Below are 13,336 nucleotides of genomic sequence, written 5' to 3' on the forward strand. Positions count from 1 at the left end.
AGGCTGTTACTGGTTTGGTGCTCCAGCAGCAGCAACGTGCAGCGTTCCATCCCTGATTCCCGGAGCAGAGAGTGGAAAACTCATCACGGCTACACTCTCTTTGAAAAACGACACAACGCTTGTTTTATTGCACTCTCAGGTAAATTCCTGCGAACCCTTTCTCAGCTGAGCTCCTCCCTTTGCCGAACTTCTCCAGCGCTAACACCACTCTACATGCTGAACCCATTAAGCATTCAATTTGATTGGTCCATCTGTTTCCACCTCTTATCCCACAAGGAGAGAGACCCAGATATCCCCACAGACTCTGATGTTTAAATCGGTTGATGGGTTCAGCTTCCGTAAGCATCACTGCAGACACTTCCCTGGTACACTAGTTGATTTCCAGCTCCTTCCTTCCTTCACTCGTGAACAAGACCCTGAGATACTTACACTCCTCCACTTGGGGCAGGACCTCTGCCCTGACCCTGAGTTAGTAATCCAGCCTTTTCCAGTAAAGAACCATGCCCTTGGATTTGTGGGTGCTGATCTTCAGCAAGCACCACAGGTCACCGCTTGTTGGAGCTATAGAACCACATCCTAAACAAAAAAAGCAGAGACAAGAACCTCCTGCCACCAAACTCGACCCCCTCTAACCCCACGGGCCCTTCTAGAAATTATGTTTATGAAGACAATGACCAGATCCGGAGAAGACAAAGTTCAGCTCTTACCAAGAACAGGTTCGACTTACTGTTGAACCAGACTCACTCCCTCTTTAAACAGGGACTAAACGGCCTGTAACCCCATGGAGAACCATCCACCCATTACTCCTTGAGTGCCCCCCAAAAGGTGCCCCTTGGGACATGGGCATAAACATTCTCCATATCCACAACACACCTGCAGACTGGTTGGACAAACTGGTCTTTCTTCTTGAAAATGGGAACCACCACCCCAGTCTGCCCCTCCACAGGCACCACTCTTGATGCTCATGCAACATCCATAGCCTTGAAGTACCCAGGATGGACCTCATCAACCTCTGGAGCTCCACCACAGTGTAGATTTTAGACTACTTTGGCAGCTTCTCCAGAAATAGCTTTTTTTTCAGCCCTCAGCCTCGTGGCTCTGGTTTCTAACTGGAATATGTGTTCATGGGATTGAAAAGCTCCTCAAAGTTTTCCTTCCGACGCCAGACTATTCCCAGTTGATGTTGCTTCCTGCCCCTTTTGTTTTGGAGAGTTTCCTCGTACTGTCATGATTAGCACCAGTCAGGATCTGCTCCACCTCCCTCTGACTGCTGGTCTTGTTTTCCCCTCATCGGTTGTTTATTGGACTCACCCACCCCTCGCTAACCTGCCCATTCTGTTTTGCACTTGTCCTTTGTCAGATCATCGCCGTGTCTTCGCTGTGTCGTGTTGTGTCATCAGTCTAATAAAGCAATTTTTATCTGATCTACCGTTCTGCCTTCTGGCCCAGCTCTACTGCACATGGGTCCACCACAATCTCTGCAGCAACGAGGCAGCATTAGCAACCAATACAACTAACTGCAGTGGAGCGAGGGCCGTGCAGACTTAATGTCCCCCACTACTCTGGTGATGGAGTCAAATCTCTGCCAGATGTAGGAGTTGAAGACCAAAGGTGAGGCTCAGAACATGATGGACCAGTGAATCCAGATCTTTGCAGCTGCAGCTCCTTCCTAACTACCAGAGTAACACCTGGAAGCTGGAAACAATCCAACTATCCTCCATCCTACCTTCACTCCAAGATGCTCAAACTCTTCTGCTCTTCTCTGATATGTTTAACAAATGCAGAGAATGAAATAAAGCTCTGAGAAAATCTGTCAAATACATTAAAAAGTTCCTGCAGGAAGCTCCTCTCTGAGGTGAAACCTGATGCCTTCTCCTCTGATCAGACGTCTGAGGGATTTTTCCTGAGACCTGAGGTTGTCCTAAAATGTTTATAGTACCAGAGCGCAGGAGCACAGGCTCTAGTCTAGGCTGTGTGTGAAGCTGTCACAGCGCTCTCTGGTGGCTCATGCCTGCAGTCTCATACTGAACCCTTCTGGACCTTCAGTCCCTCCAGGTCCTTCTGGTTCCTCCATCGTGATGGATCTGAAATGACTTTAAACATCTGATCTGGATCTCCCTGATTCATTTTCACTGATCATTAGTCAACAAACTCCGCCCCCTGGAGGTGTTCTACTGATTGGATGATCAGGTATCTTCACAAAATACAAATAATAACTGTAAAGTCTTTAGAAGTCCTCTGACTCGGAAATCTGCTGCAAAATATGAGTCATTTATCATTAAAATGTCAAAGCAAAGAAGATAACGTTTCACTAAGCTGTTACGTCAGTGTGTGTGTGTGCGTGCGCGTGTGTGTGCGCGCGTGTGGAGGGGGGGGGGTGCTTAATCACCTGTAACCTCCTTAACTGTCTCTCACTTCGCTGCTTTGAGGTGCAGGAGGGTTTGTCTTCCTCCTGAGCAAACCGGGTCTTCAGGTCCCAAATATCATGAGAGCTGAGTAACTTCAGGGCTCCTCCTCACCCCTTCCTCCGCCCCTGCAGGCTGACTGTTCCCCAGGTGAAGAGATGCTGGGGGGTTGCCTTTGTTGTGCAAGAAAAAGGGGGCTTGTTCTGAGCTGACCAGCCTGCCATTTTAACCGGGGGTGTGTGTGAGCGCGGAGCGTGTGGGATGGGAGCAGAGAGAGGAGGTTCAGTACTGCGGAGCGGAGCGACAGCATCGGATCTCCTCCTCCAAGCCAGAGGAGCTCATCTCACCTGAAGGCCCCTGAGGATTTAACCCCTTTAGAAGACTTGGTCCTGCAGGTGCCAGAGCCTCTGATGCTCGCTGATTTGACGCCGCCGCTGACCTTCAGCGGACTCTGCTGATTATTCTTCTCCTCTGGATTTGTTGGCTTGATTTGAAGCTGCTGAGATAACCCGCTGTTTCCTGGAACGGCTCAGCTCACCTGCATCCAACATGCGAGCCGTCCCACCCAGACTCAGCTACCTGTGAGTTCCAGTCTTCCTGCTCCTGCTCGGATCATCCATCATAACCAAACTCAGCGCCTCTTCCTGTGCTTTCTTTCAGGTTTCTACACTTGTTCGCATTTTGCTTTTATGCTCAGGTATGTCTGATTTTATTTAATTATCTGTACTTGTTCTGGTCAAATAAACCAAGAATTACCGGTGAAGGATAAGCAGAGCGGTCAGGGCGTCATCTGGGGATGAACGGCTCCCAGGTGGCCGGACGCGCGGCCTGCTGGCTGCTCCGAGACGCACACACCGGCTGTGGCACGCGACGCGCGGCCAGACGGATCATCAGGGCAGCAGGAAATCATTCAGTTAAAAATGTTAGGTGTGGAGTTTTTATTCTGATATTTTTATAATTATCGTGCGCTCCGGGTGTAGAGCGGCGACAGAAAAATATCAAATTAGTAATAAACGAGCGGAAACTTTCCCCACAAGAGTCCAGATTTGATCCCGTTAGAATGATGTGGCTCCTTCTTCCTCTGTCTCTGCGCTCGGAGGCGCGTAACCTGTAATCACAGCGCGTCTCTGGGGAAGTGGTTTCCTCCGGTTAGAAGCAGTTCTTCTGGAACTCGTTTGGTTTGTCAGAAAGAGCAGAAAAAGTTCACTGAACGAGACGTTAGTGGCGCTAATTTAGCGCCCAAAAATAATCCGGTTATTTATAAAAGGCCTTTAAAATCCGCAAACAAAAGCAGCACGCTGATGATTGTGATGCCATCTAATTTCTGACAGGTAACCAATCAGTCCCCGCCTAATTTCACGCAGCATGTAAGCGAGCAGAGCAAAGCCACGGACCGGCTGAGCCGCAGGCTGATCCGGATCTACCAACTCTACAGCAGAACCAGCGGGAAGCACGTCCAGGTCCTCCCCAACAAGAAGATCAACGCCATGGCCGGGGATGGAGACGAGCACGGTAAGAGGAGGCGAGCAGCCACACACACACACACACACACACACACACACACACACACACACACACACACACACACGCACGCACAATCCAGAAATTAAAACACTAATTTGTTGTATAATTTTATTCTAATTTGTTATTCTAAATTTGTGTAGCCTAAAAACCAAACAATCATTTATATAATAATAAATGTATTTATCTAAATCTAAATAAATTAAACATCACTCAGCTGATAACATCATTTTATCATCCGACCATAAAAGCACATGTGAGTTTTTCTAAAAGAGAATAAATCATATAATTTACAAATAGAGTTCAAACAACAAGGTTTTGACTGAAGGTCACATTCATTCATTCGTTCATTCATTCTTGAGTCTTCCTCTCTGGGCAGTCACAGGAAGCTCCGAGCTCAGAGGCATCCTGTAGGTTGGACCAGACATGATCCTCCAGAGGTCCTGCAGGTCTGGAACAGCATTCCGTGTTCTCTGATAAATGTGTGTGAGGTCGCCTTGGAGGAAGGATTCCTGCTGGATTCAGTTTTCAAAGGATAAACACACCTGCTGTAATCATTTAGTAAGAAATTCACCCTGCAGAAAGGCCCAGTGTGTGTGTGTGTGTGTGTGTGTGTGTGTGTGTGTGTGTGTGTGTGTGTGTAAAGGCTTGCCAGTTGGTTTCAGCGGTCTGGTCTGAATTACGTTAGTTGAGGTTAGGATTAGGAATAGATCAGGCTCTTTGCAGTCATTCCAATTGAACCTACTTATCACTGAACTCAGTTCATTATGCCAAAAGTTTTCCATGTGAGGAAATTCATCAGATTGCATCGAGTCACTGACTTGTTGTGTCAGAGACTTCCTCATTCTAAGCAAGGAAGAAACCTTCAACAGAACCGGGATCAGGATGAGTCCTGTCTGCCACTTCCGACTGGGGGTTTGAGTAGACAGAGCAGATGCCAGTTAAATGAATGAATGAATGAATGAATGAATGAGTGAATAAATAAATAAACAAATAAACAAATAAATAAATACACATGGACCATGGACACTATGGGACCTATGAATGCCAGTTTTAATTCTTTATTACTGTTAGAATGTTTATAGAATGAAACAATAAAATATAACTGACTATTGTTTGTTTTTATATTACATTAGAAAATAAAGTGTTGCATTCTAAAACTATACTATTTTATTATTTTATAATTTAGGTCTTAAAACACAACTTTTTTCTTTTACCTGTCTAAGGTGTCTGCTGGAGTTGGTTTGTGTGAGCTCAACCCGTGTGGGAGGATTTATTTTTATACATTTTCATTTGGGTTTCTTTATAATGGAACTTTTTTCTTCTCTCTAACACAAACTATTTTGGTTTGACCTGTTTAGCTAAACTCATCGTAGAGACCGACACCTTTGGGAGTCGAGTTCGGATCAAAGGCGCTGAGACGGGTCTCTACATCTGCATGAACAAGAGGGGCAAGCTCCTTGGCAAGGTGAGGAAAACAGATGACCGAGTTCATCAGGAGCACGGCTCGGTAAATGAAAGCTCGTGTTAGACGGATGAAGGCAGACCAAAGTTCAAATGATGTCTCAGGTTTTTATTTACTAGAACAGAAGTGGAAGAGCTGTAGACTTCACTTTTTAAATAAAGGCAGAAACCTTTTGTCTTCCACAGTTTTTACCTTTCATGCTTCAGAACAAAACGTGGACCGGGTCACACACGTGTGAGTTACCTGTGACCTTTAGCTGGCATGGGGTTCATAACCTGGAAGCAAAACTGCTTTCATTTTGGAAATATGAAACGTATGAGAAATTTTCAATAATAAAACCGCATCATGTCTCAGAAGTTTCATGAGATCAATAACAAAAACTATTTCCTGAGTTACTGAAATCACCTTGTTAAGGTTTTAAAATCCGTTCTTCTCATTAAATCAAAACCTTTCTGTTCTTGTAAGGCTTTTATTGTGAAAGGTGTGTGTGTGTGTGTGTGTGTGTGTGTGTGTGTGTGTGTGTGTGTGTGTGTGCACTCATCCAGTCTTTTTTCCTGTATTTTGTATTAAGTGCTTTTAACCCTGGTAAATCTTTTTCACTCAGACATCTAGACACTTAGCAAGATCATTTTTCTGTTATTGCTTTTCAGACATTTATGTGAAACAGTCATGATTTAATCTGCTTTGAACTAATTGGCTTAGTGAACTGAACTCAATTAGAGTGTTTACTCAGTGAAGTGCCTTGAGGTGACTCTTGTCCTGATTTGGTGCTACACAAATAAAATGGTTATGTGTAAACTAATCAAAGCTTCAGGAGCGGTTTATAAACTCATGTCTACGTGTAAATAATTACCAAACTAAAAGCATCCTGATAGTCAGGAGAGGATGTTCTACTAATGATCCCGAGTTCTTCTAGAAGAAAGTTTTATATTTTATATAAAACTTTATAAGTAAATGTTGGAAAGCTGTGAGGAGAAACTAAAGCATTTAATAACACTGATCCCCCCCCCCCACACACACACACCTAACCCCCAACCCATTCTCCCACCTCGCTCCCTGCCTCGTACACCATCTGCCTAGAGCTATCGGCCCAGTGACTCTGTGTGTGTGTGTGTGTGTGTGTGTGTGTGTGTGTGTGTGTGTGTGTGTGTGTGTGTGCGCGCGCGCATGCGTAGATCATGTTATGTAACTGTTTTTATTCACACGTTAAGCCCAGTCCTCTGCTGTGGTGTTTCTGCAGAAAAATGGACAGGGTCGTGATTGCATATTTACTGAGATAGTCCTGGAGAACAACTACACAGCCCTGAGGAATGCCCGCTACGAGGACTGGTACATGGCCTTCACACGCCGCGGGCGGCCACGGAAAGGCTCACGCACGCGCCAGCACCAGCGTGAGGTCCATTTCATGAAGAGGTTGCCCAAGGGGCAGCAGCCCACCCATTCCAGCCACCACCAGCCGTTTGACTTCATCCAGTACCCGTTCAGTCGAAGGACTAAACGCACCAGATACTCATCGGAGCGTTGAGCTGGCCAGGAACAGCTGGAAGAGGAAGAGCTGAACTATTTTCTGTGTCACACTTCTTTTCCAAAAGAGAGAGACTTTTTCTAACAAATCCTAATATTTAGCTGATTTTGTATGCTTGATTTATAAGTTGAGTTGTACATAAATTTAACAATAGAAAAAAACCTGTCAAATATATTTTTGTACTTTCATGCTATGTAAAAATTATCTAAATGAAAAAAAAAGTCTCTAGATGCACACAACCTGTCTGAAATGTCTTGAAGCTGTTTGTAGAAAGTGTTTTTAATTATTGACTCTTACAGTCAGCTGTTCCGACTCCTGTCAACTGTTCTGACTCGTATCAGTTGTTCTGACTTGTATTCAATTGTTCCAACTCGTATGAGCTGTTCTGACTTGAATCAGCTGTTCAGGCTCCTGTCAACTGTTCTGACTCGTATCAGTTGTTCTGACTTGTATTCAATTGTTCCAACTCGTATGAGCTGTTCTGACTCAGATCAGCTGTACTGACTTGTAATCAGCTGTTCCGACTCCTGTCAGCTGTTCTGACTTGTAGTCAATTGTTCCAACTCGTATGAGCTGTTCTGACTTGAATCAGCTGTTCAGGCTCCTGTCAACTGTTCTGACTCGTATCAGTTGTTCTGACTTGTATTCAATTGTTCCAACTCGTATGAGCTGTTCTGACTCAGATCAGCTGTACTGACTTGTAATCAGCTGTTCCGACTCCTGTCAGCTGTTCTGACTTGTATCAGTTGTTCTGACTTGTAGTCAATTGTTCCAACTCGTATGAGCTGTTCTGACTCAGATCAGCTGTACTGACTTGAATCAGCTGTTCAGGCTCCTGTCAGCTGTTCTGACTCATATGAGCTGTTCTGACTTGTAGTCAGCTGTTCTGACTCATATGAGCTGTTCTGACTCCTGTCAGCTGTTCTGACTTGTATCAGCTGCTCTGACTTTTAGTCAGTTGTTCCAACTCGTATGAGCTGTTCTGACTCAGGTAAGCTGTTCTGACTTGTATCAGCTGTTCCGACTCCTGTCAACTGTTCCGACTCATATGAGCTGTTCTGACTCAGATAAGCTGTTCTGACTTGTAGTCAGCTGTTCTGACTTTTAATCAATTGTTCCAACTCGTATGAGCTGTTCTAACTCAGTTCAGCTGTTCTGACTTGTATCAGCTGTTCTGACTTGTAGTCAGTTGTTCAGACTCGTTTGAGCTGTTCTGACTCAGGTCAGCTGTTCTGACATTTAGTCAACTGTTCTGACTCGTATGAGCTGTTCTGACTCATTTCAGCTGTTCTGACTCGTATCAGCTGCTTTGACTTGTTTCAGCTGTTCTGACTCGTGTATGCTCAAGGAGACTTGAAGGACCCTGCTGGACGGCGTTGCCCGGGAATGCTGCGTCCTGCAGAACCCAGGTGGCAGTAATATTTCGGCAGCAACGATTTTCTAACACTGGAATCTTCTATCTTTTTGTTGAATGCCTGGAATCAGTTAGTGTTCTTCAAGCAAACACAGCTTTAATAGAATGTGGTTTAACATTGTGGCAGCTATGTTTTAGTACGTTTGTGTAAGAAATCCTTCATCTCTTTTGTTTTTATAAATATATATTTTGTGTGAAATATTTTAAGGATTAATATTTATTTGGAAGGTGTAATAAACGTACATCAGACAGTGATATTAAACTCTTGTTTGGTACATGCTTGCTTGGAGCTCGTGTGTGGAACCATTCTCTTATTCACCATTATTCAGTCAGTTTTTCACATTTAGTTCAGTGTGACTGGCGCACTCACACCTGCAGCTGATCAAACTCTTTCAGGGTTTTATAGTTGATCTGTTAGTTTACGTACAGCAGGGGGCGCCACTCCGGTCCTCCAGGGCACGTTGTAGACGTTTCAACACACCTGACTAGAATGAAAAGTCCATCAGGTCCAGAGAGCAGGTGAACATCAGGATCAGCACCAGATGGTTTGGGATTTAATCCCTGGAGATTGCTTGGAGGTCTGAGGCTGTTACAGGTGATGCTGACAGGAAGCTTTACTCAGACTAAATTAGAAAGTAAACTGAAGCTCTGATCTAAAAAAAGGAAGAAACTGCTGGCATTTCCTCCGTCTGTTGTTGGTATAAAAACTCCAGTTATGTTTTATTCATGATAAATGACCATTGACACTTGAACAGTGCCTTTCAGAGACAGAGGACTCCAAAGCGCTTTACACTACAGTGTATCATTCATCCAATCACACAATGATGGTGATGAGCTGCGATGTAGCCACAGCTGCTCTGGGGCGCCCTGACAGAATTGAGTTGTGGTCAGAAATTTTTATTCAGTGTTGATTTTCTTTCTTCTACACAGGGTCAACAACATATGAGCTGAAAAATCAATCAATCATCTAAATCCTTAAATTAGTGGTGCTGCAGATTCTTAAAGGTTCTAGACGGATTGGCTAACGTTTGCAGTCGGAGCGTCGGTTTGAATCCTTGCTGGACTCATCAACACTCATGGAACCTGCGGGAACACCAGAGTCTCTGACCACATCAGACCACAGGAACAAATTATGAGTCTTTTCTAAAAGAGGTTTCTTTATTTATCTTCTATCACCTTCAATGTGGAGTGAATAGAAACATGCACTAACAGAAATTATAATTAAAAACAACACACACACACACACTAGAGGCCGACCAATATGTTTTTTTAAAGGCCGATGCCGATTTTAAAAGAATTTTGTTGCCAATGGCCAACATCTAAAGCCGATTAATAAGACCTATGTGTGTATATGTCTATCTATCTATCTATCTATCTATCTATCTATATATATATATATATATATATATATATATATATATATATATATATATATATATATATATATATATACATTTTAGCAGCACATTGATTGTGAAAGACAACTGAACATTCACTGTTTGCACTATTAATTAAATTAACCAATAAATCTCTTAATATATATTGAACTTCAAATATAAAACAAACTCAGAACATGAAAAAGAAATGGTGTGTTGGGTCCTTCGGGTCCTTTCTTCAGTTTAGTAGTGGCAGCAGTTGGCCACACAGGTGCCGGATTTAAAAAAAAATTGGCAGATGGCTGATATAATAAACACTGAATATATCGGTCAGCCTCTAACACACACACACACACACACACACACACACACACACACACACACACACACACACACACACAAAATCATCAAATTTAGTCAAATTTATTGGACCTGTAGTTTTCTATGTCAAACCCCTGCCTGCAGCTCAGCTACATGCCTCTGTCTAGTGCTGAGTCAGCATCAACCTCACAGAAGAGCTCAGCTGTGGGAAAAATCACACCTCCTATGTCGGCAGGGCTGCTATGCTAATGTGAAGCAATTCCAGGGTAGGAAGCTGGGGGTAAAACAGCTTTCATCCATTTTATTGAGCTGAAGCCATCGTCCTCAACTCCAGATAAACAAACACAACCACTGTCTACATTAGCAAAGAAAGCAATTAACCCCTCCCAACACACACACACACACACACACACACACACACACACACACACACACACACACATCACCCAGAAGTTGCCTCCTTCTAAAGCATGCGCTCTAGGGGCGACAGTGGTTTGGGGGGTTATGAGTTCATCCTGTAACTGGTGGGTTGCTGGTTCAATCCCAGGCTTTGTCTGTGTCAGTGGGCAAGAACCTTCACCCTTCTTGCTTGCTAGTGGTGGCTACAATGCAGCTCATCAGAATGTGTGTGCAAATCAATGACTGTATACGTTGTGGACAAACCCTCAGCGCCATCACTCTTAGGTTTCTGGAGAGCCGAATTGAAGCCCAGTGGGTTGTTCCCACCACCCGCCATCTTGGCTGCATCACGTGTAGCAAAAATGGATCTCAGAGCAGGCTTGTGAGAATGGGGCAGATGATCAAACTCTGAGCCAAAGTAGCTATGAGCTAACTGAGCTAACCAACGGAGGTTGGCGAGTGCCACTCTCTGCCTTCTGTAAACATGAGGCTGAGGCCTTCACTGGAGCAAGCTGAGAGGTAAGTCACTAGTGCTGATGTCGCACCTGCTACCTGTCAATCAAAAGGACACGCCCATAATAATTAATGATTTCAAGCTTTAATTACAGATGAGTGACAAAAACATGTGTACCAGGCTGTAAACATCTTTATTTCTGCTGTAAAGTTGGTATTTATCATGAGAGTCCATGGAAACTGTCTCCTTTCTGATGCCAGCTCCTAGTGGATGAGGGGGGGAACTGCAACGTTTGTCCGTTGGCTTCACTTTGGCTGACGGTTTGCCTCTTAGTGTGAATGGATGAATAATTCACTGTAGTGTGAAGCACTTTGGAGTAAGTTAGGGAAGTACTATCTTGTTATCACACAACTACTGAGGAAGAGGAAGAGTTTTGGAACGTTGAGCCTCCGTCTGGTATAAAGAAGCGAATAAGCAGAGAAATGAAGTTTTGATGCTTCAAAACAAAACAGCAAAACTCATTTAGGCTGAGGTCTTAGCGAGATGTTTATGATCCTGATGGATTTAACCTTTAATAGTCACAAACTGCTAAGATGGGGACGCTGCAGCGTTTTTATGTCCATGTTGTCCCAAAAGTCCAATCCTGACTCTTCAGAGAGAGACGGAGAATCACATTCACATCTATAAAAGCCCTTTAAAAAGTCCTTTATGATTGTAGTACTACAGTAGTATTTTAGTAACAGGAAGTATTCTGTGAGATTGATAGCTCGTCCTAACCCATACTTTAGAGAAGGAAGGAGTGAGTGGATGTTAGAATCAAAAGCTCATCTCCTTAACAGCTTTGAAAGCTAAGATTGTTCTCCAGATCGATGTGACGCTATCAAGGAAACTACAGACATCAGGGAAAGGAAACCAAACCAAACTTTTAGCTGACGCGCGTTTTGAAAGGATCAGTCCTCCTCCTGAAAAGAGTAACACACTAATGCATTTAAGATTAACCAACAGTTGTTGCAGGCTGGATGAGTGACATGCAAACAAGTGATCAAGGCTCTGCTCCTCATTGTTGCTGTAGGTCTGATGGAGACCTGCTGACTTCTCCAACAGCAGCTGTAAACTTTTGTTTGTCCACTGATTGTCAGTGTGATCTGAACAATTACCAGTTAAATGTGTTTGCCAGCTCAGGCAGAGACTCCCACCACATGCTGCCCGAAAAAGATCAAAAGGACCACCCCCGACACACACACATACACACCGCCATCATCACCACAGCTTCTCCCTCCTCCCAACCTCTTCATTTCCTTTTAGCCATGACAGTTAAACTGGAAAGCTGGCCATAAATGATCTTTTGGGATGAGCCGGCGTTTGGGATGCGGCCGTAAGAGATCCCAGCTCTTGACAATGGGACTAATCTTTTACACAAGGAAAGAAAGTAAGCAACAATCTGCATATTTCCATTATGTGCAGTTGTGCTCAGCTGATCAAAGAGCTGCAGTGATGGAGGCTCGAGGACTCTGGTGCTGTTGAAGCTGGATGCTCAAACGCCTGAAGAAATGTCACAAGGTCCAACAACCTTTGGTGCTCGTTGGACTGTGGCAAGTTGCAGAGGTTCAAACGGGAATCAAGGCAGTGTTTCAGTGTGTGTGTGTGTGTGTGTGTGTGGGGGGGGGGGGGGGGTCGGTTCAGTGAGTCTTTAACAAACTACTTTTTATCATATTTAGTTAATTTACAGATTGTGCAATTCAAACCAACAAACCTTATTCCACCACTGGCCAGCATTTAAAGTGCAATTATCCATTATTATCATCCAAAATGTATTAGTATTATTGTTAATAATAATAATAATAATAATAATAATAATAATAATAATAATAATAATAATAATAATATTCAGCCATGCGGAATGCCGTTACACATGGAAACATAGCTGATTATCTACCAACCACCAGTCTCTGGATCAGTGATGCTAATTTAAGGAGGTGCATTCTGATGGATTTCTCTACATTTCAGACTGCTAAACTAAGAAAACGTTTAGTTCCTCCTTGATCTTAGTGCAGCATTCGACACCATCTCTCACTCAACCCTTCTTAACCGGTTAGCTTCCCTTGGTATCACCCACACCGCTCTCGCCTGGTTCTCCTCCTATCTCACTGGCCGCTTCCAGTCTGTTGTTCAGGTAAAATCCTTTTCTTCTCACCCTGTTGTTGTTTCTGCTGGTGCTCCCCAGTGTGCTGTTATCAGTTTAATTTTAAAGCAGCTGAGAAAGAGAGTGAAACGAGGTCATCTAGTGGGGACACTAGGAATTACAAGGCAAACCAGGAAGTTAGTCAAACCTTTCTGGAACTGCGCTGCTCTGGGTGGCTGCATGTTGGAGTAGCTCTGTTGACGATATGTAAGTTTTGCCTTTTCTTGGGCATTTTTCTTCTAGTTTCTCAAGAAAAAACTGTATTTTTTGGACA

At 43.8% G+C, this 13,336-nt stretch overlaps 1 protein-coding gene across 1 annotated transcript; it reads left to right on the plus strand.

The window, feature by feature from the left end:
- Positions 1-2,413: 2,413 nt before the first annotated feature.
- On the plus strand, positions 2,414-8,584 carry fgf8a (fibroblast growth factor 8a). Its single transcript, XM_015944057.3, has 5 exons — positions 2,414-2,986; positions 3,066-3,102; positions 3,737-3,917; positions 5,288-5,394; positions 6,632-8,584. The coding sequence occupies exons 1-5, from the start codon at positions 2,955-2,957 to the stop codon at positions 6,914-6,916; spliced, it is 642 nt and encodes a 213-aa protein (XP_015799543.1). The 5' UTR covers positions 2,414-2,954; the 3' UTR covers positions 6,917-8,584.
- Positions 8,585-13,336: the final 4,752 nt, after the last annotated feature.

Source organism: Nothobranchius furzeri, chromosome 12 (genome assembly GCF_043380555.1).
Source record: "Nothobranchius furzeri strain GRZ-AD chromosome 12, NfurGRZ-RIMD1, whole genome shotgun sequence".
Lineage (NCBI taxonomy): Eukaryota > Metazoa > Chordata > Actinopteri > Cyprinodontiformes > Nothobranchiidae > Nothobranchius > Nothobranchius furzeri.

Bases quoted from the DNA above. Each gene is read 5' to 3' on its own strand.
- fgf8a (XM_015944057.3), top strand. From the start codon at position 2,955: ATGCGAGCCGTCCCACCCAGACTCAGCTACCT. The intron at 2,987-3,065 runs GTGAGTTCCAGT...GCTTTCTTTCAG, and splicing joins CCACCCAGACTCAGCTACCT to GTTTCTACACTTGTTCGCAT. The intron at 3,103-3,736 runs GTATGTCTGATT...AATTTCTGACAG, and splicing joins CATTTTGCTTTTATGCTCAG to GTAACCAATCAGTCCCCGCC.